Below are 24,264 nucleotides of genomic sequence, written 5' to 3'. Positions count from 1 at the left end.
AGGTCAGAACCTTGTGGCAGAGTTTTGGAGTTCTGCAGCTGGGTAAATTCCTTCTGGCTCAGACAGATTGTCTAACAGTCTAGTCTCAAGGACACAAATGCCATCTCTATAGTTCCAGAAGTCAGACAGCAGATGGCGCTGTTGTCCCACTGCCCCTGGTTGGAAGACAAAACCTGTTTAAATGAGCTGATTACGTAATGATGACGTAATTACGTAAAGTCTGCAGCTTCTCGTATCTTGCTCATGGGAACAAGGGCAGCGCCGCAGAGCCCCTCCCGACCGCAGGCGGCGGCATGCTCCTCTCGCAGTGATTCCGGGTCACTCGTGGGGTTACGGCGCAGTGTAAACGAGAGCCGTGCACTTCATTTGATAAACAGAGAATAATCCGAGAGTTTTCACACAGATCTGTCTCCGCGGGGCTTCGGAGGACCGACAGGTCTGCGGGACAGAGACCATGGATGTCCCGACGCCGCCTGAAGGTGCGTGGGGCAGGGCATCAGGGCTATTAGCCGCGGTGCACGGCTAATGGCTAATGGCTAATGAGGTTACCGCTTTCAAACAGCTTCTTTCGATTGCAAAGACCAGTCATGATTTCCCGTTTGACAGAAGTGCATTTACTACAGGCCAGGTGTTTCTCCAAAGCGCGTGGCCGCTGTGACAGCCCTGCATCATTTCAGTTCATTGTTGCACATTTATTGTAACCATAGATAGTCTATGCTTACATTTAAAGATGCACTACGCAATCGTGGAACGAGTCTCCTTTGCTTGTCTGTATTGACATGGTTTTGCTTTGCCTGGGATGTTCACAATATGACATTAAAGGTTATATATCATTGGTCTCCAACCTTTTTTCCCCAGTGAGCTACCTTTACAAAACGAAAATGCCAGAGAGCTACCAATTTCAGCAGTTGCAAAGAAACTGAGTAAATATAAGAGCCATAGCAAGCCTTGGATGGGGAACAGTTAGATTGATTGATTCGTTTTTATTTCGAGTTTGTGCCAAGAGAGAAACAATAATCATGTATACTACGTATACAATGTAAACAACAGAAAACATAAACCATTTTCCATTTATCAGTGCACCAAGTTAGGCATGAAAATTATACATTTACAATGGTAATTAATAACATTTTACTTATCTACCATACACAGAATTCAGAAATCCCTTGGCGAGCTATGTGGGAGGGGGTGGAGAGCTACAGGTTGGAGACCTCTGTTCTATATATTACACAAAATTGACTCGTGAGCTTTAAGTCATGTTATAAAGTTGTTATTCCTCAAAAACATACCTGGATGTGGGTTTTGTTCTTTATTATCGGTTTGTTTACATCTCCAAAGCACAAAATACACTGTTCCCCTTGTGATGTCATGTAATGCTCGTTTTCAGTTTAACACCTTTTGTTCAGTCGAGACTGGTGATTCCAGAGCTGAAATTATACAAATGCTTCTAGTGAAGGTATATGGAGTTTAAAAACACAGTGAAGCAGAAGGTGGAACAGAACTCAGCCTAAATATGCAGGGTATGTTAAACATGCAAATGAGACAAAACAATGTTTTTATGAGGAAATAACATAAATCTGAAAATAGTGTAATATGTCCCCTTTAAACTTATCTGGCTGAATGGAGACAAGCACACCATCTACAAGGTTTCATTGTAATTATGGGTCAGTTTTGGGTATTTGTTGTACAGGTGGTTGTGTGGCATGCTGTGTAGTCATATGTCCTGTATCCTTGCACAGATCAGGAGCTGAGGAATGTTATTGACAAGCTGGCCCAGTTTGTTGCCCGAAATGGCCCTGAGTTTGAGAAGATGACCATGGAGAAGCAGAAAGACAACGCCAAGTTCTCCTTTCTCTTTGGAGGAGACTACTTCACCTACTACAAGTACAGACTGGCCATGGAGCAGCAACCGCGTATGTCACAGCCCCTCACACCACTGCTCTTTGTCCTCCTGTGTCTTCTGGGTCTCATCTGTTTTACTGACTGGATCTCACACACACTTTCAATGCCAACGATAATTCTTGCTCAGCCATGACTGCGCATTGTGATGGAGGTTCAGCTCAAACACAAAACTGCAGACATTTTTTGGAATTATTAAGTTCAAGTTTATTTATAAAGCACATTCACATTCAAGCACAACTTCAATTGACCAAACTGCGTCATGAGAGTTAAGGGCCAAACTACAGTACAAGCACAAATAATACCAAATACATAGGAAAAGTACAATAAAAATACTGATATACCTTGACTAACTAGTATTAAATGCTACAGAGAAGTATTTAATACTAGTTAGAATATCAGGCTGATAGTTTTAACTAGTTTTTAATGGAAACAATAAACAGTTCTACATGACTGTGCAGATAGACATGGTATAGACCAGAACAGATGAAGGAAAGGCTGATCCCCTCTATTCCACTCTGGCCCACTATGCCAGACAAAGGGTGCATGCCACTACTGAACCGTAGGTGACCAAGAGCTCAGCACGTGTAAACAACTACACCAGTGGCTCCCAGATGTTCTGCCCTCCCATTGCTTATTCAGACTGAACCGCAGCCATGTTCTCCTATTTTCTAACATAAACACAACAAAATCTCTGGTATAAGAGAGGAGGTGCTGTTGCATCTTTGACTGTTGGGTTAATGATTAATGCGTACCCCTCAGAGAGCTGTGGGAGTCACTGGCCTGAGCACCCAGCCACTCTGAGCCTTTTGAACTAAAGCTGTAAAATGTTGTCTTTCTATCTCAGATGCCTCTGCTCGAGATGCGGAGGACTTGAAGTCTCCAGGTATTGCACAGAGGTTGGAGCTGACATGAGAAAGCCACAGGGCACTTTTGTTTCTGCTCATGTCCTTGGCACTTAGTTTATCATCTTCTATTTAATTTACTTGTTTTATTTGGACTTTTTAACTGGAAAGTTCTACTGAGATTCAGAATATTTTACTTAGTCCTGGTCGTATGTCCACCTGCCTGTTTGTCACGCTTTTGACCGTTTGCGGTTTGATGGTTTGACTGAGAGGTTGCTACAGTGTCCTTGACAGGGGACAGTTTGCATGTGCCCTCACTGTGCAGTTGTGTTTGTGGATGTCTTCATGTGTCTGCTGTATCATGACCCTCTGGACATGTGATGGCCCTTAACTGTGATTTTAAACTATGTTCTCCAACTTCTCAGACATGTACAACCCTGGGACCAAAGATGGGGGAGAACTTTCTGCTGGCTCCATTCCCTTCTTGGGCCCATCCATCGCTCCTCCAGGGGTCCCTCCAGGGGTCCCTCCAGGGGTCCCTCCAGGGGTCCCTCCTGGGGCCCCACCACCAGGCGCCCCCCCTCCTGGGGCCCCTCCCATTGAAGAACTGATCCAGCAGAGCCTGTGGAACCTGCAGCAGCAGGAGCAGCACCTCAGTTCCCTCCGACAGGTACCTCCAGACTTATGTTACTGGCACCCCAGTAAGCCTGGCACCCCCATCCCACCAACTATCTCTGGAACCAGACCAGAAAGTTCAAATAACAATCATAGCTACTAATTTGTATCACGTATCTCTCAAATGCATGAGACAAAATATTAGTGCAGTCAAACGATCAAATACATGCGATAAAAACATAATTTATCACGATTAATTGCATTGCACTTTAATTTTAAAGTTGAACTCACTTGAAGCATTTTTAAACTGTTAAAATGAAAATTATCTTTGCCTAATTAATAGCCCATTTAGCTGTAATTTAAGTTTATAAATTGCATAATGAATGTTGTCAGGTTTAAACCCACCTAAACATTGTAAAAACAAGAAGAAAGACAAGACATTAGAATCGTTTTCTCATGAGGAGGGCGGACAGAGATTGCATTCACCGTTACAGTCTCGACCCGCTCTGATGCACTCTCTGCTCTTTTATTGTCTTAAGAGGGTCCCTAGTTACAATGGGTGTCTCCGCTCTCGGGGAGAGGGGGTGAAAACAGCGGAAACACCAGACATACAAATATGACAAATATGTGTTATCAACAGCAGGTGCATATGTTTCGTTTAGCTTTCAGACACAACTTTCTCTGTGCAGCCTTGAAAGTCGTCTGCTCTCATGCTCCGAGGGCCTTGAGAGTGTCTGCTCCCATGCTCCAAGAGCTGAATAGCCGTTGCTCACACATGACTGCATAGTTTCCAAGCACAAAAGATTATTCAAATAAACAAAGAATGGTACATAGCAATATAGCAAATATGGGATAATATATACAATTATTCTAACAAATGTGTATAGCTTTAGTGGAGCTACATGCCATTCACTGCCGCTTGCAAGTGCTCTTACTGTGACAGATACCAGGTGTTACAGTTGGCCTGGTATCTTGTAGTGTTCTGTAATAAGTTGGTGAAATATTTGGTCCAACAGAATGATTCCTTCACATATCATTCCCATGTGTTTTTTGTTTTCTTCCTTCTCCTGCTGCCATGTGTTTAGGAGCAGGTGACAGCGGCCATTGCTCTGGCCGTGGAGCAGCAGACTCAGAAGCTGTTACAGGAGACCCAGCTGGACATGGCTGAGTTTGACAGTGTCCTGCAGCCTATCATCGACATGTGCACTAAGGACGCCATCTCGGTAAGCTCCCTACCCACTCCAGCAGCCAGGGGTAAGAGCATGGTCTCATCCTGTCTGTGACTTTCCTCAGGCTGGAAAAAACTGGATGTTCACCAACGCCAAGAGCCCTGCACACTGTGAGCTGATGACGTCCCATCTGAGGAATCGCATCACTACTGATGGAGCCCACTTTGAACTGCGGCTGCACCTCATCTACCTGACCAATGACGTGCTGCACCACTGGTACACAGCCCTCTGCACACAGCCCTATATACACATAGCTCTACATACACATAAGGGGCACAAGCTGGCATCTCTATGGCAAATCTCTATTTGAAATGTCACAAATCACACACGCTGGAAAATGTAGGTCATAATGTCCTGTGTGCTCAGTCAAAGGAAACATCAGAAGGACCTGCTGGCCGCACTGCAGAAGGTGGTAGTGCCCATCTACTGCACCAGCTTCTTGGCTGTGGAGGAGGAGAAGCAGCAGAAAATCACCAGGGTACATCAACACAATCTCCACTTACAATCATAGTCTTCTGTAACTTGATTTAATTTGCATTCGTTACAGTTATTGCAGCTTTGGGAAAAAAATGGTTACTTTGATGAAGAGACCATTCAGCAGCTGCAGAACCCTGCCCTGGGTCTGGGCCAGTACCAAGTAAGCAAGGGGTTATTTCCATGACCACAAGTTTTCACCATTCTGCTTACAGTCCCTGACAAAAGTCTTGTTGCTTATCCACTTTGTAGAAACAAAAGCTTATAACCTGACTTTAAATTAATCGATTGGTTTTAGAAATGTCTCATATGAAAGCTAAAACCCTCCCAAATTACGCTCAATAAACTAAAATTAATTTGCTTCACTGAAGAAAGATTGATCATTTAATGAACACAGAAAGGTCAGATTTTGGCAAGACAAAAGTTTTGTCGCCTACAGAAAATTGAACAAATAATTTACTTCAAATACAAAAATATGTTGCATAACGTCAGTGAATTAAGTAGTGGTGCTGTGAGATCCATATTTAATATCTTGTATGACTTCCATGAGCTTGAAGGACGCATCCATGCGGTTCAACAATGTTTCATACAATTTGTTGATGAAGTCATTAGGAATAGCAAAGAAAGCGTCTTACATGCCTCCCAGAGTTCATCAAGATTCTTTGGTTTTGCCTTCCATGCTTCCTCTTTCATTCTACCCCAGACATGCTCAATGATGTTCATGTCTGGTGACTGGGCTGGCCAGTCCTGGAGCACCTTGATCTTCTTCACCTTGAGAAACTTTGATGTAGAGATAGAAGTATGCGATGGAGCACCATCCTGCTGCAAAATTTGACCCCTTTTATGGTTGGGAATGTAAGAGGAAGCTAATACTTCTTGATATTTTAGGATATTGATATTGCCTTCCACCCTGCAAATGTCTCGCACACCCCCATACTGGATGTAACCCCAGACCAGGATTTTTCCACCACCAAACTTAACTGTTTTCTGGGTGAATCTTGGATCCATGCGGCTCCAGTAGGTCTACTGCAATATTTGCGGCGGCTGTGATGTAATTCAACCGAGGATTAATCTGAGAAATCCACCTTCTGCCACTTTTTCAGTGTCCATCCTTTTAGCAGGCTGTGGGCCTTGGCAAATGCCACACGTTTTTTAATTGCCTTTTGTTTAGTGCTGGTTTCTGTGCACTGATTCGACCATGGAGGTCATTTCGAGACAGAATTCTACAAACTGTTCTGGTTGACACAGGGACTTGAGGTGACCAGGTCTGGTGGAGTCTGCTGCAGTGGAAAAGGGGCTGGCCTTGGATTTTCAAATCAACAAACGGTCCTCCCGAGCAGTTGTCTTGCGGGGTCTACCGGACCTGGGCTTGTCAAAAACATCTCCAGTCATTTCAGATCTTTTTCTTGTTCTTTGTACTTGACGCTGAGACACATTGAAGGTGTCACCACCTCAGCAGTGGATCTGGTCTTCAGCCTCTTGATAATTTGGTCTCAGGGTGGATCTTAGGCATGTTGTCAGAGGTCAAGTTGCAGTTGATGTGAAGGTCTGGTGTGCTGGGGGTCTTTTTATACTCACCCGCTAATTGATTGATCAGTATCTGATCACAGGTGAGGCTGTAATTTAGGATTGGGTACATCATATGACAAGGCGACAAGACTTTTGTCTTTCCAAAATCTGACCTTTCTGTGTTCATTAAATGATCAATCTTTCTTCAGTGAAGCAAATTTATTTTAGTATATTGAGCATAATTTGGGAGGGTTTTAGCTTTCATATGACATTTCTAAAACCAATCGATTAATTTAAAGTCAGGTTATAAGCTTTTGTTTCTACAAAATGGATAAGCGACAAGACTTTTGTCAGGGACTGTAAAGTTTACTTAAAGGGCCAATACACGATTTTCTATGTTATAATGCTGTTTCCTCATCAAAAACACATCTGGGTTGTCTTGTGTGTTTTGTTTCATTCACACATGTTTAATACACACTCATGTGGTAATACAAGAAATTCTCCACTGTGTTTTTAAACTCCATACACCTTCACTAGAATCATTTGGATGATTTGAGCCATAGAATTGCCAATCTCTGTTGAACTGTGAGGTAAACGTTAACTTGAAACTTGAAAATTATTATTATTATTATTGCTTGATGACATCACAAGGTGGGACAGAGCGTTTTGAGGATGTAGACAGACTAATAATAAAGGGTTACTCAAACATGTGTGAATGAAACAAAACACATCTCCATGTCTGTTTTTGAGGAGGTGACAACATTATAATCTGACTAATAAACTCACAAAAGTAAATTTTGTGTAATATGGGACCTTTAAAACCCCACCGCCTAACTTCTTGTCCAAAAGTAGGCAAAAAAGTTCATTTATTTACATTTTGGATATTTTTTTAATTTTTATTGTGAGCGATTTTGCATTTCCACAGACTGTTCTTACTTGACCGAGAGGAGCAGTTCCTCCTGCTTGTTTATATGGAAATGCTGTACCTTAGGTCATTATATTCCATATGGAATAAAACTATTCTACTGTATCTATTCACCATGAGGAATGTTCCTAAGTCTGATTTTTACATTTGTTTCCATGGGATCATGTACATGATGTCCTACTTCCAGAAAGTTACTTTAATGTTATTTTAAAACAAATAATGTATAGAAAGAAATGTAACAATGTCCGCTCCCCCAGGCCTCTCTGATCACGGAGTACGCTGGCGTGGTGCAGCCCATTCAGGTAGCCTTCCAGCAGCAGGTCCAGGCTCTCAAGGCCCAGCATGAGGAGTTTGTGTCCAGCCTGAAGAAGCAGCACCAAGCCCAGCCTGTACCACCACAGATCCCCCTCTTAGAAGCAGAAACCCCCCCTGGTATTGCCCCACAAGCAGGTACAACACTTATATAGGACAGGGTAATACAGCAAGTTCTTTCCTCACATGAATTTATTACGATTTTCCACTCAATGTTTTTTTTTCCCCTGAACTCCTGAACTGGCAGCAATACGTAAATAGGGTGACCACAGTTCAATTCATATTGTATTAGCTGCAGAGCCCAATGTTTATATGAAGTACGCCACTACACATTTATAATACACTACTTTTACCAGATGGCTTTGTACAAATGGGTTTTTATCTAGTTTCTGTTCATTTAATGCTCTTATATTATGGAAAATTTATTAGGATTATGAGCTTCTAGTCATGTTAGAATGTTGTTACCTCATCAAAAACATACCTAGAGTTGTGTTTTGTTTCATTCACACATGTTTGAGTAATTCTTCATTATTAGTCTGATTATATCTCCTCTCTTCCACCTCATGATGTTACAAATTTTGCTCTCTTCGACAAATTCTGCAGTCTTCCACCTCATTATGTTACAAAGTGGTAGTTTTCATGTTAACAGCTACCATTTACCTTTTGTTTAGTGAAAATTGGCAATTCCAGGGCTGAAATTTTCCAAATGGTTGTAATGAAGGAGTATATAGTTTAAAAACACAGTGGACACAACAAAATTCCAGGAATGTTTTTGATGAGGAAACAACATTGTGAAAAAATGCATAGCACACTCGGTTGGCCGATGTCCAAAAGCTTTTTTATTAACAAAATAACGTTTCGGCCAAAAAGGCCTTCGTCAGACATTTTTCCTGTCTTGGACCACAGCACACAAAATGACTTTGGGACCTCCCATTCATTGAAGGGGTATATGGGCACCTGGGCTGGCAACCATTTTGTGTGCTGTGGTCCAAGACAGGAAAAATATCTGATGAAGGCTTTTTTTGCCGAAATGTTATTTTGTTAATAAAAAAGCTTTTGGACATCGGCCAACCGAGTGTGCTATGCATTTTTTCACCCTGGTCTGGCTGCTCCTTGAAACAACATTGTAACATAGATCAGAAATAGTGTACCATGGGCCCTTTAACTGGGGTCTCGAAATTCCATACAAATGAACCAGATGACTACAGTTTTGTACAAGGATTGTCTTTGTAGCTTAATTGCAGTTAGTAGAAAGTGGAGAATCTATAAGGGATCCTGTGTGTTGTTGCAGAGGTGAAAGCAGTCATCCCCAGCCAGGCCCCCAGAGAGCTGGACACGGCCCCTTCACGCACACAGGAGCCTTCCTCCAGTGACCTGCCCCCTAGCAAGCCCTCCTGGTATGACCCCCAACACATGGGTCCCTGGAACCCCAACCAGCCGGTAAGGCCCGCCTCCTCCTGTACATTGATGTTGGAATGAAGTAATGAAATCAAATTTGCTATGTTAATGGGTGCAATTAACATCACATAATTAGCAGTCCAGGTCACATTGAGGCTCACATTGTCTCTAAACATGTTCTGAAATACATGGGATCACTTCAGCTGGTATTATTTCAGCTTCCACTCATGGATGAATGTAGGTTACATTCAGAATGTACTGTGACCTGAATTCTGCTTTGGTATGGTATGTTTTATTTGTATAGGGACAGTGCACAACAGAATTCATAAGAAAGATGGCGGTGCTATGTTATAGCATGAATGCTCATAGTAGTCCCTGAGCAGGCTGGGGGAAATACTGAGAGTGCAGATTGTGTATACAGATAAAATGATACTTAGGGTCAGGGTGTATTAGTCTACAAACAACATATACCAAACATATAAGCACTCAAGGCCCAACACATGTACACACACACATTGTACATTCTACATTCTACTAATCATTCAACTCACACTCATCTGTAATGTGCACAAACCTGTTTTTGAGATCAGCCACTTATTTGTCAGATGTGCAAACATTAAAACCTGTGCAGGTTAGAATCTCTGTTGGAAAATTATTCATATGACTCACTGCAGCAGAGGAAAAAGGGTATTTGGTGAGTGTGCTCTTACATTTGGGGACAGTGCACTCTCCTCTGGAGGATGAGCGTGTTACTCGAGATGTTTTTTCAGACGTCAATGAGACAAAACCCTTCAGAGGAGAAATGGCACCATGAAGAATTTTGAAAAGCAAACAAATATTAGCATATATCATTACATATTCAATATTTAACAAACTGTATTTTGCAAGATCGGTCAGGGTTTCTAATTATGAATCTTAACTGCACATTTATAATGCAAAATCTTTTTTGAGATTTTTATCATGTTATAACATTGTTCCTTCACTAAAATATGCTTGGAGTTGTGTTTAACTTCATTCACTTTTTCCTTTTTCATTAGCCCTGTTTATGAGGTCCTCTACTTCTGAGCAGTACAAAACACAAGAAAGAACACTGAATTTTGGCTGGATTGTGACTTGTTTTAAGCATTTCTGCTCACATCACATTCATTACAACTTCCTGGATACATTAGCATGTCCAGGGACGTAGCTAACTTTAGTTTTTCCATTCCATTCTGCTACCAATAGATGATGCACAGTCCCAGTGTTGGGAGTGCTACTGATGGAAAATAGGCTAAAATACATTAAATAGTATTCAAAGGTACTTAAGGCCAATGCACGTAGTCATAGTCTTTAAAAATGTTCAGCACTAATAAAGTCTTCATCAGTGACGTAAGTATATTTTAAGATGGGATTGAACTGAATACTTTTGGGTTTTCACTCTAACCCTGATACAGTGCTGTCCCCTCATGACTAGCCGGTGCTCACAGTCTATCCCTACCCCTCTGCAGCCCCCTTTTGACCCCAATCAACCACCGCCCTGCCTGCCCTGGAGTAGCCATGAGGGCATGTGGAATGAGCAGAGGGACACTGGCAGCTGGAGTGGGCCACCCCCCAGAGATGGCAGTCCCTGGAATGGCCCTGGAGGGTCCGAGTCCGGGCCTCCAGCATGGAACTCATTTGATCCACCCAGTAACTGGGGCAATCAGCCTGAGCAACCTCCCTGGGGCCAACGGGAGCCCCCCTTCCCTCCACGGATGCAAGTAGGGAATTTCATCTAGTCATCTTCACACATATAGGAAAATGATAACCGATGTACAATATATGCATGTACTTCCTGCCTTTACAGAGACCCCCACACTTCAGAGGGCCGTTCCCCCCGCACCAGCAGCCTCCTCCCTTTAATCAGCCCCCTCCTCCACACAACTTTGGCCGCTTCCCTCCTCGTTTCATGCAGGACGAGTTTCCACCAAGACACCCATATGACCGGCCGCCGTACCCCCCACCACGCTTCGACTACCCCCAGGAGTTCCCTGGAGGTGAGTATTTCCTTTAAATCCAGAGATGAACAATGTTAAAAAAATAAAACTTAAAAAAAAAACACAAGACATATCCAAAATTAGCCAATGAAACTTGGACAGTACAGATGAAGAGCTGAAGAGAACTTTGAAATGTGCTGATATGTTTAAATCTGAGCAAACGTATATTTAACTTCAGACATGCCAGGACCACCCCCGCACCACCATCCCAATCAAAGGATGCCTCCCGGGGGTATGGGAGGTGAGCGCCCTCCTTGGGGTGGGGGACAGCACTCAGACTTTGGCCCCCCTCCCCACGGCTTCAACGGTCACTCCCCCCATGTACGCCACCGGCAGCCCCTGATCCAGGATGACCCCAGTCTGGTCCCGAATGTGCCGTATTTCGACCTGCCAGCAGGGCTCATGGCCCCTCTGGTCAAGGTGAGTGGTTCTCGATGAAGACAGAACAGCTTTAGAACAACTGTGTTAAAGGATATTCTTCTTTTTTTTAAATTCAGTGCTTTAATGTTGTGCTGTGCTACATTCACACAGGTTTAACACACAAAACCAGCATATAGAGGCTTTGCACCGTCACGTGACCCCTATAGCAACGGTATCTACACCGCCATGACACCCGACACGCTATGTCATTGACTTCAGCAGCATCGGAGAAACATGGGCAGGTTTTGTTGTGTATTTGGTTGTTCTAGACGCTCTGAAAGGGATAAAACGAATCGTTTCTTCACTGTTCCTCTGGAAATGACTCATCAGGAGCGGATTATAGCTAGCAAAAATAAACCACGAAGAGATTTCCTATGGTACCATCAAGACAGCCGAAGTTTCATCAAGGTATTTGCTATTTAAATTGTTTCATAGCTTATTTAATGAGAGAAGAACATTTACTGGACTAAAATGTAAAAATTTGCAGTGTGAGTGGCAGTAGAAACTGGATCTTCCAGCGCACATATAAACATGTCACTCGTCGTAGGACCGATATTTTCTTCATTGCCTTGCCTATCCACAACTATGTCTTCTAGAATTTATCGCTTTTTGCGAGCGGATCTTTCTAACGTTCATGAGGATCTTTTCAAGGCTGATTCTTTCGAGGTTCGGCTCACAGACTCTTCGACTCGTGCGCCATGTTGATCACAGGAGCCCAGTGTGGGTTCGTTGAATCGTAAACTAGTGCGGGTTTTCCTGGATAAATTAATTAAATTTTTGTTCAGTAAATGTGCTTCTTTCATTAGATAAGCTATGAAACAATTTAAATAGCAAATACCTTGATGAAACTTCTGGTGTCTTGATGGTACCATAGGAAATCTCTTCGTGGTTTATTTTTGCTAGCTATAATCTGCGTCTTTTTTTCGATAATTCCCTTGTTTGAACTCCCTGATGAGTAATTTCCAGAGGAATAGTGAAGAAACGATTTGTTTTATCCCTTTCAGAGCATCTAGAACAACCAAATACACAACAAAACCTGCCCATGTTCCTCCGATGCTGCTGAAGTCAATGACATAGCGTGTCCGGTGTCATGGCGGCGTAGATACCGTTGCTATAGGGGTCACGTGACGGTGCAAAGCCTCTATTTATCCTGTGTTCTTTTCTCAAGATGAAAACAATCTGTCACACCTTGTGATGTCATCAAGTGGTCATATATTAATCTGCACTGTGTTCAACTGCTTACAGCTACACTAGAATCATTTGGATAATTTCAGCTCTGGATTAACACTGAAGTTACAGATATTGTTTTGGTCTAATTTAAACTGCTTCACTCCTCAGTGCACCAGCAGATATTAGAAATTTTCTGTTAACTTCTGTTTTGTCAATTTAACATAATATAGGACCTTTTAAACTAACAGTTTGTGTGTGTGTTCAGCTGGAGGACTGTGAGTACAAACCTCTGGACCCCAAAGACATCAGGCTGCCCCCTCCCATGCCCCCCAGTGACCGCCTGCTGGCTGCAGTGGAAGCCTTCTACAGCCCTCCGTCCCATGACCGCCCACGGAACAGGTGCACTCATCAGTTTCATGAGAATGTTCTAAACGTGCGTCAAATCATACAACTTCTTTCTACACTGTATATGGAAATATAAGGAACCTACTAGATGCCAAATTTTAATTGAGGATACTCTTCTGGCTCCATCGACTCTGACTCCAATTCATTTAGTGGTCCCTTGTTTATCGCAGTGGTTATGTTCTAAAAAATGCACAATAGGTGAAATCCATGAAGTAGTCAACTTTATTTTTTACAATTATTATGTATGTCTGCTTGCGGTGGCACGGTTCACAAAATTCACAGTTTTCAATTCGGTACGGTTCTTGTTGTCATTTTTTTTTTTTTATCTTTAATCTGCAGAAATATACTTCATCATATGCTGTGTTAGCTTAACTAGCCACAATTTAGGATACAGCATTAAAAAAGTTATAAAATTATAGTTAGTAATGTAATCATGCACAAACTGAATTTGACTTGACTTTAAGCACTTTATTATTGGACATAGGCAGCTGTTGTGCTTCGCTGAAAAAATTGAAAAAATTGCGCTCTTGGCTGCAAGGTTAAGGGCGTGGCATCACTGCATGTGCATTTCACCCTATGTGAGCATAAAAACTGCAACTTTTGGATGCATAACTTTTAGAATGCATGGAAAGTGAATGAGGGCGACTCCACTGTATGCTCTAGACGCTTGTATGGAGCAGCACGCCTTGCACACGGAGATTTCAAAAAATAGGATCCATCCTGTTTTTTGATGCTCTACGCGAGCATAGGCGCGTAGAGCTCTCTGTGTCAAAATACACAGAGAGCATGAATCTTTGGTTGTATTTGTGTGTTTACCATCAGCACAACGTGCTCCTGGTGCAGTTCTGTGTTGTATGAAAGAGCCCAGGTCCAGAAAGACTATAAGTGGTTTAAAATTTACTTTTGAAATCCTGGCGTTTACCATGGTGAGCCTGTACAGAAGCTAAATAAATGTGTTCAGCTGTTTAGTTTCACTGTGGACCTGATACAAGTGGCTAAACGCGCCCGGTCAAGTTTGATTGACTTTCCTATTGACAAACACAGAGTCAGTGCTGCACGTGTACGTCCTGCTGCAGCTGCCTTTGCGTTGAGGTGCGGCTGTGATTTCGCGAGGTAACGACATGGGCGCATCCTCCATCTCCGGGCAGCCCTCTTCTCTCCAACTTGCCATTTCGTGATGCGCAGCACCCACCCTCCACTTTTCTTTTTTGCCAAAACAAAACAGGTCACATACGGGCACGAGGCTACAATGCGCAAGCCGGGAACCGTGGAATACGGTACGCACACGTCCCAAACCGTGAGAAGTGAACCCAGCATTTTTTTTTTTTTTTTTTTTTTTCATGAACCCTGCCACCCCTACGGTTAAAACTGTACTGCTGTAAAACCCCTCAGCACACACTTTATACAGTTTTCTCAGACAGGACGGTTACAATAATTTTTACATCCTTCTTAAAACTTATTTCTGCTGTCATCCTTGTGTTATTTTCCTCTTTCTTTATGTAACAAACCAAAGATTAATTTATTACGTAATGGTGCCCTACAGCCGCATAACTTCTACCTTCTTTCAACGTGTCCAGAAGTCCAACTTTTTGTGCGATGGTTGGCATCTTCCTCTGCCTTTTGGGAACATTTTGTGAACATTGCAGGTTTTCTCCCTGACAAAACCCACAAACATACAGCACTTTAGAATCACACTGCTAGAGATCCAACATTCATGTAAATTCGGTAAGCTGCACGCATTCTGTACTGTGCAGGAGACACGGCATGGAGGAGATTGATTGACAGTCGTCTGCCGTCCGTTAGCCAATCAGGACACAGGGGGAGGAACACAATGCACATTCATATGCTTTAAAAAAAAAAAAAAAGCATGCAAAATTGTACTAAAAAAAATCCGCCAAACACAGAGGCCTGCGAAAGGTGAAGCTGGTTGTAGTGAGGGACGACTATACTCTTGAGAAACATGTGTCCCTCTCTCTCTAACTGCTGTTGTCAGACTCGGCATTTGGGTATTGTTGTTTGTATTAACCTGTTCTATATGACTGTTGATTTTATTTCACTATATTGTCCACAATGCAAGATATGGACATTAATAAACCCTCTTAACCAGAGGTCGTTCCCCCCCATTTAGCAACAAAATGCCCGCCTCCTGCTAAACCAGCGCTGCAGGCGGGACAGAGCATTATCTTCAACAGCCTCACTCGGGATTGGCTCTTTGGTTGCTATGATACTTGCGGTCGGAATTGCAAATATGGAATTCGGTCCCAAATTTGCTCCTATACCTGCCACTGTGAGCTTAATGTGGATCAAACACTATGCGTGATGTCACACTCCCTCATTCTACTTCTGTATACAGTCACTACACCTACACAATACACCTGTCTCCCTCACCACTGGCAGCTCCTGTGTGCTGCTGTATGCATGAATGTCATTGTATTTATGCATTTTTCATGTCTGGTACCTTGTTATTTTAAGCACATCTTTGTGACAGATTTTGTTTGCTGTTTTCTACAAGGATGAGCCCACGTCTTCCCACATGAATGAGCTTGTGTCTTGTGTCTCCTCAGTGAGGGCTGGGAGCAGAACGGCCTCTACGAGTTCTTCAGAGCCAAGATGAGAGCGCGCAGGAAGAAGGAGCAGGAGAAACACAACAGGCCAGTTCATATCAACTCTTCCACAGCCTTCTTTTACTGATACTTTGCAGGTGATGTTGTCAACATTCACTGGGGGTCTGGAACTAACTGTGGCTCTCTTACTCAAGTTACACTTTAATCTAACTTGATCTTTGTTTAAGGGAGTGGATTTCTGACCTTTATTTGTTGAAAATCAAACAGGCATGAATGCTTGTATTAATCACAGGCTCTTGTTGAAATCACTTTGTGTTTTTTTTCTTCGGTTTTCAGACTGTCTAAAAACAGTTCTGACTGTGTTTGACAGTATGTGCATTGTGTCTCCATGATAACTGATGAACATTCCTCTATAAAGGCCCACAAAGAGAACCCCCAACACGAGATCACTGCAAAGTGTCAGAGCAATTACTCTGTATAGGACACATGTTTAGTTGTGGACTTTCCAAACTGACTGTGCTGTTTGTGTGTGTGTATGTGTATTTGTTTATGTGTGTGTGTGTATGTTTGTGTGTGTTGGCGTGTTTGTGTGTTTGATTTTGTGTGTGTGCTTGTGTTTGTGTGTGTGTGTTTGCGTGTGTGTGTGTGTTTGCGTGTGTGTGTGTGCTTGTGTGTGTGTGTGTGCTTGTGTGTTTGTGTGTGCAGTGGTCGTGGGGACAGTCGCTCTCACAGCAGGGGTCGCTCATCGTCTCGCTCCAGCTCACACTCCTCCAAGTCGTCCCGCTCCAGGTCCAGATCATCCAGAAGTCGCTCCCGTTCCTCCTCCCGCTCCAGGTCTGTGTCTGCACCCACAAAACCCTCAGCACCCACCCCCTACCCTCCACTCCTACACCCACAGCACCCACACCCTACCCTCCACTAACACACCCACAGCACCCACACCCTGCCCTATACTGACACACCCACAGCACCCACACCCTGCCCTCCACTAACACACCCACAGCACCCACACCCTGCCCTGCTCTAACACACCCACAGCACCCACACCCTGCCCTGCTCTAACACACCCACAGCACCCACACCCTGCCCTATACTGACACACCCACAGCACCCACACCCTGTCCTATACTGACATACCCACAGCACCCACACCCTGCCCTCCACTAACACACCCAGAGCACCCACACCCTGCCCTCCACTAACACACCCACAGCACCCACACCCTGCCCTCCACTAACACACCCACAGCACCCACACTCTGCCCTATACTGACACACCCACAGCACCCACACTCTGCCCTATACTGATACACCCACAGCACCCACACTCTGCCCTATACTGATACACCCACAGCACCCACACCCTGCCCTCCACTCCTACACCCACAGCACCCACACCCTGCCCTCGACTCCTAAACCCACAGCACCCACACCCTGCCCTCCACTCCTACACCCACAGCACCCACACCCTGCTCTCCACTCCTAAACCCACAGCACCCACACACTGCCCTCCTCTAACACACCCACAGCACCCACCCCCTACCCTCCACTCCTACACCCACAGCACCCACACCCTGCCCTCCACTAACACACCCACAGCACCCACATCCTACCCTTCAAGACACCCACAGCACCCACACCCTGCCCTCCGCTCCTACACCCACAGCACCCACACCATGCCCTTCAAGACACCCACAGCACCCACACCCTGCCCACCACTCCTACACCCACAGCACTCACACCCTGCCCACCACTCCTACACCCACAGCACCCACACCCTGCCCTCCACTGACACCAACAGCACTCACAGCACCTACAGTACTCACAACCATACTCTCCTACTCTCCCCCACCTCCTCTGCTTCTTTATTTTTGCTTTAACATGAGCCCTGTGCCTCAGATCCCGGAGCAGGTCCAGGTCGTCCCGGTCTCGGTCTGGTTCAAGGTCTCGCTCGCGGTCTCCCACCAAACGCAGAGGAGCTGCCAAGTCACCACCGTAAGAACCACTCCCACGTCATACTAGTTTAATCATTGCTCAGTAGTTCAATTTTTTTAACTTTTATATGAGTTATTTAATAATTAAGGTTGCCACACACTTATAGGAGAACTGTGTGTGCGTGTGTGTCAGTGTGACTCTGAGCTGCTTTGTCAGATCACAACCACCAAACATCAGCAGCTCTACAATAACAGCTAGGGATATAACAATATTCAAATCTCACGGTACAATATTATCACGATACACATGTCATGGTACGATATTTATTTCAGTATTTTGAAGAGGCTGATATAATTGTAGATGGGACTCTTTTTTTACTTTTAAAATACCGTGACAAGATTTTGGTCTGAATTATTTCTGTCACAATCCCAAGAATTCGAGTAAAAACATTTCTTCATGTTGCCTGCACTGAAATTAATCATGGGAAATGTAGTTCTCTATGTTCATAAGCTGTTGCTACTATAAAATCTGCATTTAAGCTAAGGAACTTGTGATTCGATATACTGTGACAGCCCACGATATTATTGTGAGACTTTTGACGATAGGATATCACGATATTTCAGTTATTGTTACATCCCTAATAACAGCCAATAAAACAGAGTGTCTGGGGCAGACGGAGTGACGGACGCAGAGACACAAGACACAAACTCGGGATATAATGAGAAATAATGAGAGGACTTTATTACTCAGCTCTCGTAAAGTGGTAAGCATCTCTTCAACATTATCCATAGAAATTGTCCTCTGCAAATAATGACATCCGGTCCGCAAAACCGCGCTGTGAATCCAATTTTAATCCAGCGCACGGATCGAGGTGAAGCTGCAGATTAGCGATAGTGACTCTACGTCCCGTGGACATTACCGCCAATATTTTATAGTTTAAAAATCCTGTATCTGAAGTATTGCACCACATTTTACAAATAATAATAGTTTTGACTTGTATTTAAACTAGAAGTACAGAGTTCTGATCTTCTGAACTCAAAGCTTCGTTTTACTGTAGACAGGAAATCGCACTCAGCTTTATAGCCTGTGGTCCGCAGACATATCCTTCAGCAGTCTTTGTCGCATGTTTAAAAATCATTTAAGACCAAAAAATCCTGTAGTGTGTGGCAGCCTTTAGTTTTGTGTAATTACAATATTTGCAGACATTTTGCATGTACTCTAACCACCTTTGGACCCAACAGTATATACTAACTTTCTTGTCTCTTTCCTCTGTCCTCTACATCCCTGTCTGTCCTCTATCCCTGCTGTCTCTCCTATAAATCTCTTTGTCCTCTGTCCCTCCTCTCTGTCCTCTGTGTCCTGTCCTGGCTGTCCTCTGTCCCATGTCCAAAGCCCTGTGCCCTCTCTAGGAGGCTTGCCCCCCAAACTGGCTGCAGACTCCAGGCTCGGAGAGGAGAACAAGGGCCACCAGCTGCTCATGAAAATGGGTATGTTCCTCAATTCATCTAGCCCAGAGGTCACGAGCCTTTTTGAAACTAGAGCTATTTCATGGGTACTGAGTGATATGAAGGGCTACCAGTTTGATATGCTCTTCTGAAATGACTTTTTTTTTTTCAGTTTACTTTTAGTTCTACATTATTAATAATGATTAATGATAATCATCTATGTGAAGACACAGATCACGTTTAGGCCTGTAACGATAATCAATAAATCAATTAATTGTACGATAACTTTTAACGAGCTCGATAACTTTTCCAGCCGCAATAAATTCTATTTGCATACTTGTTTGTTTTCCTCGCTCTCTCTCTCTCGCTCTCAAAGAGAGTGAATGTTAGAAGCTTCTATCGCTCTCTGACTCCTCTCGTTTAACAAGTGTAATGACGCTTGAACCACATGCGCTGTCTTTATCAGCACAGCAGATGCGCGCGTAGTCTGAGTGCAGAAAGCGCCGCTGTCTGTGCGGCTAACATGAAGCCGCACCACAAGCGCCGCTGTCAGAGTGACAGAACAGTTCATCGCCGAGTGCCAAAACAAGTCACGATGCCGAATCAACACTGGTGAGTGTCTCAACAGCCACGTGCGTCAAATTCAGCGAGCACAAACGACGACAAGAAATGTCTCAAACCCCAACAGTCCATATAAACCCAAACCTGAGTGACACAACTATGCTTGCCCCGGGGACGACCAGCACGATACCAGACAGGACAGCTGTTCCCTCATAGCGAAACAGGATCCTGTGTCGCAGGTTCACATGAACACTTCAAGACCAAAATGACAAGGCTCACAGCAGCAGCCACAGAGAGACAAGACACAATATACCCAATGTAATATACACAATGTAAGTCAGTGACTAAAATCACTTTTAAGGGCAATTTTGTTACAGAAACTTAATAATCCATTTTATGTATTGCTTTGGTTGTATTTGATTTAGCAATGGTTTATTCAAGTGCATTTTTGTTAAGTCCTCGCTATGAGTCAGACACATTATGTTAACAAGTCTGTTTTATTTAGGCCTGTTGTTTTTGGTTGTCTTACACTTCCTGTGTTAAATGTTATTTAGAAAGTCAGGTTTATTGATCTTTGAAAGGGTGTATTTGCATTTTTATTCCATGGTCATTATAATAGTTGAAATTGGTCTCAAAATGTCAATATTATCGTTTATTGCAATAAATTCTTGATCAATTAATCGTTCAGCAAAACCTGTTATTGTTACAGGCCTAATCACGTTAATGGTTTCTCACAGTAATTATCAACAATGACAGCAAGGTGGGAAACCAATATCAATATTTAGCACTTTAACTTTATTAATCTCAGTAATTGTTAATTTTTTAAGTACAGTGTTAGCAATTCTCATCATTGCCTCTGAGTGTGTTTACAGGCACATCAGTTTTCCGTGTTGGTGACCCCTTTTCCTCGCTCTTAACTTGCCCGTTTCTCTGGTGAAGAATCCTCTACCTGCTTGTCTCCATGGAGATGTTATTGCTTTGCTGCAAGTTCCATGGTATGGCATTAAAGGTGTTACTTACTGAAAAATACCTTCAGAACATAAAAAAATATGAATCTATCCATCTTCTTCTGCTTTATCTGAGGCTGGGTCACAGAGGCTGCAGTTTTAAGATACATGTTCTGGAAAAAATTATGTATCTCTTGATGATAAATAATGAATCCATTTGTGAATGCCGGTGAGTTTTTGGCATACTTTTTATTCTTTTTATAGCAGGTGGCATGGCCAGAGACCAACAGTCTCTCTCGAGTATCCTCTCTCCAGTCACCCCTCCAAGTCACTTCTCCCAGAGCATCTGAGCTCTGAGTATTTATGACAGATTGACAGAAATCTTTTCTTCACAATATACATTTCCATCACAGCCATACTGTGGAACATTTTAGTAAAAATAAATTACTACATAAAAATACGCAGGTGGCAGATCCTTCACCAGAGATATTACATAGTGCACCTTTAAATAAATATGGCAGATATATTTAGGCATAACAAGTTTAATTTCCTATCAAAGTAACTAGGCTGAAACAAGGAGGAAGGACATCAGATGTGGAGAAAAAAAGGAAAAGGTAAAATTGACATGTATATAGTACATATATAGTTAAATGGTTCACTGTAGTTGAACTAAACTTGTATTATAAACCCCATCTCCTCATACCTGCTGTGGTCTTCAAAGGCCAGTGGAGAGTTGTACCTGACTAGAGTGTGTTATACTGTTGTGTGCTGTAGGCTGGAGCGGCTCCGGGGGGCTGGGGGCCAAAGAGCAGGGCATCCAGGACCCCATCAAGGGAGGAGACGTGCGTGACAAGTGGGACCAGTACAAAGGTGTGGGTGTGTCCCTGGATGACCCCTACGAAAACTACAGGAGGAACAAGAGCTACAACTTTGTGGCCCGCATGAAGGCCCGAGAAGAAGGTACCAGACTCACTTCACTCTAGTCCCCAGCTACTAGCATACTGAATCCAACTGTGGGTAACAAATGATACAAATGTTTTAGTCCATATGAAAAAACAGGTCTATGTGTTGAACGTGCTTATGTCTTAAAGCCCATTATTTTGTTCAGTAACTATAGAAACTCACCCTTGCAAGCTCAAAGCATTTTTTTTGTTTTGTTTGTTTGTTTTAGTTGATTTCTCATCAAAAACACCTGAAGAGGTTTTAGATGTCATCCTTGCATGTTTGAGTAATCTAGCGATCTCTCATGAGCCCCTCAGCTTATGGTTCAAGTTCAGTTCATTTATCAGGCATGAAAATCTCTCAGCTTTCGACGATATTCACCGTTCTGAAGCCAAAATAGGTGACTTACATGAATCGTGTTTGATAAGAAAAGTTTTGTGGGGGGGGGGTCTTGGTCTCATCTCGGATTCGAGCACATTTGGACTCGGTCTTGTCACAGACTCAAGGTCTGACTCTGGACGAGTGCAGTTATATTTCTTTATGGCTGCTGCTGTCGGCAATAAGCTTGTACTGGTGTGCGGGAGCGCAGGGCATATCTCTGCAACCTGTGTGCCTGTTTGGAGCCTGTGGACACTGCGCGGCACATCACAAACACATACATCCCCAGCGTGCGCAATTTGTTTGCGACAGCATGTACCCTCATGTACCAATGTGTATCACAGGGCAGATTAAACTTCTTAAAACATCCTACCTGTCCATCTGCCTCACGTCAGCGCACACATCCTCGCCTTTTCACGCTCTTTCTCCTCCTGGTGTATAGTGCATATTGGCTTGGTCTTTAGTTCACGCTGATATGAAGGGCAAGCAAAAACTAATCAAAATTAATCTTACGTCAGCACAGAGCAGGTCTAATGTGATATGTGGGCTGAAGTTTGCCTAATAAAATGCCAAATAAATCCGTTTGTCATGATGTGCGTTTGGTATGTGCAGAGGCTAAATCCCACTGTAAAACCAGTAAGATACTTTGAGACTTTGAAGCAGTTTTGTGTAAAGTGCCAGTGGAAGTTCTCTTAAAGAAGGGTTTCTCAAACTGTGGGTGAGGATCCAAAAAAAGGGGACACAGAGTGTTTAGGTGCAGTACAGTTTGCTTGGCTTATTTTAAGTCTAAATGAACATGAATCAGATCAAATGGAGATAGATTTATAAAACTAAATAATAATAATTAAAAAAAAAACTATAACTAATAATTAATAATTAAAATTACTAATTTGGTCTTAATTTGGAGCTGAGAGCTTGTGGTCTCAGGCTTGTCAACCCTCAGAGGTCTTAGTTTTGTCTTGGGACCCTGTGGTCTCAGACAGGTCTTGGTCTTGATTGTGTGGTTTTGCTGTAGTCAACCCCCCCCCCATATCTCATGTTGCTATTATGATATCAACATGACATAACATATTGTGCTGCATTACAATTATGCTCAAAAGGAATAGGAAGAAGTGTAAACTTATAAACTCCAACCCCCCATGTATTCTCAGTAATTGCTTATGTACGTTTCTTACCCTTCTTATGGTAAGAAAGACGGTCCTGTCCAAGACTCCGCCCACAAGCCTATGTCACCCATACTCACTTGTGACAATTTTTTGGAAAATGCACAAAAGCATGATTAAAAACAATGCACACATCATCAGGTCTGTCGAGTTGCAGTGTAGTCATGTAATTAGCAGGATGCATGTTGATTGGTGCTCTGAAGGGGGAATGACTTAGTGCAGGAAGCAAGGGGAGGGGGGACTGAGAGCCTCAATAATGAAACTGAAAATACACTTGAAGTGTAATACCCTCTCTTTGAAGTGCATGTGACTCTAATTGGTGCATAGTTTTACATCAGTCAAGTATTCATTTATGATGAGAATCCAGAAATGACATGAAATTAATAAATGCAGGTGTTACATAATAACTATTAGTCAAAAGAATTCTAAACTTTGACCAAATTGTCAAACTAGGGAAAACTCCACATTACATAATGCCAATTAATATAAGAAAATATAATGATGACCATATACTACTAGTACAGAGTTCTTTACCTAGTACCTGTGTAAGCGGGACTGTTGGACAAAGCTTAAAGGTTGGGCTGATTTGAAAAATGTCAAATTCAGAATTGTGAGTTAATAATATAATTCTGTCCAAAGTTCATATTTTAAACGCGTCTAGAGTAATTCACAAAAAGAGACTTAAATTTCAACTCACAAACTAATACAAGTATCACATTTCAGAACATGTTCATACAGATCTAAACTACAGGTTTAGCAGCTTTTATGCAGAATAAGGCTCGATATTTTCTTGTTTGTAGTAGTGGAACTTCAGTGCTTATGACCAAATAGACCCATAGTTTGAAGGTTTTTTTTTTTCTCTCTCTTTCAGTGAACCGAGAACCCCCAGAGGCTCCTCCTACAGACTGACGACATCACCACATTTTGCTGAAGTCCTTTTGTCTTTGTATTTTTTACTGTAATAAGTTTTAAATGTACCTGTTTCTGAATAATGCTTCATTTTGTCACCAGCCAAAAGAAATAAAATCTTGAGTTCCCCCTGGCTGTGTCTGCTCTCTGTACATGTCTCTGTCATGGTGCTGTTTTTGTTTTTTTTTTTGTTTTTTTACAGTGG

The 24,264-nt window shown here is 42.9% G+C and overlaps 1 protein-coding gene across 2 annotated transcripts; it reads left to right on the top strand.

Annotated features, from left to right (window-relative positions):
- Positions 1-293: 293 nt before the first annotated feature.
- cherp (calcium homeostasis endoplasmic reticulum protein) lies at positions 294-24,192 on the top strand. 2 transcript variants are annotated; one of them, XM_020927727.2, is made up of 20 exons: positions 294-479; positions 1,740-1,913; positions 2,747-2,785; positions 3,170-3,414; positions 4,445-4,582; positions 4,653-4,804; positions 4,955-5,066; positions 5,136-5,225; positions 7,754-7,946; positions 9,100-9,248; positions 10,694-10,945; positions 11,032-11,221; positions 11,400-11,641; positions 13,077-13,210; positions 15,781-15,867; positions 16,486-16,614; positions 17,679-17,774; positions 19,107-19,201; positions 21,442-21,627; positions 24,022-24,192. In XM_020927727.2, exons 1-20 carry the CDS (start codon positions 455-457, stop codon positions 24,057-24,059), a joined length of 2,766 nt encoding a protein of 921 aa, XP_020783386.2. In that variant the 5' UTR covers positions 294-454; the 3' UTR covers positions 24,060-24,192. The 2 variants fall into 2 exon arrangements, with proteins under 2 accessions (XP_020783386.2, XP_020783387.2); XM_020927728.2 differs by lacking the exon at positions 2,747-2,785 and having other exon boundaries at positions 295-479.
- Positions 24,193-24,264: the final 72 nt, after the last annotated feature.

Source organism: Boleophthalmus pectinirostris, unplaced genomic scaffold, assembly GCF_026225935.1.
Source record: "Boleophthalmus pectinirostris isolate CB_2022bp ecotype Guang Dong unplaced genomic scaffold, ASM2622593v1 HiC_scaffold_7, whole genome shotgun sequence".
NCBI lineage: Eukaryota > Metazoa > Chordata > Actinopteri > Gobiiformes > Gobiidae > Boleophthalmus > Boleophthalmus pectinirostris.
Note: the sequence above shows the minus strand (reverse complement) of the source record. Positions and strands in the feature narration are given on the sequence as shown.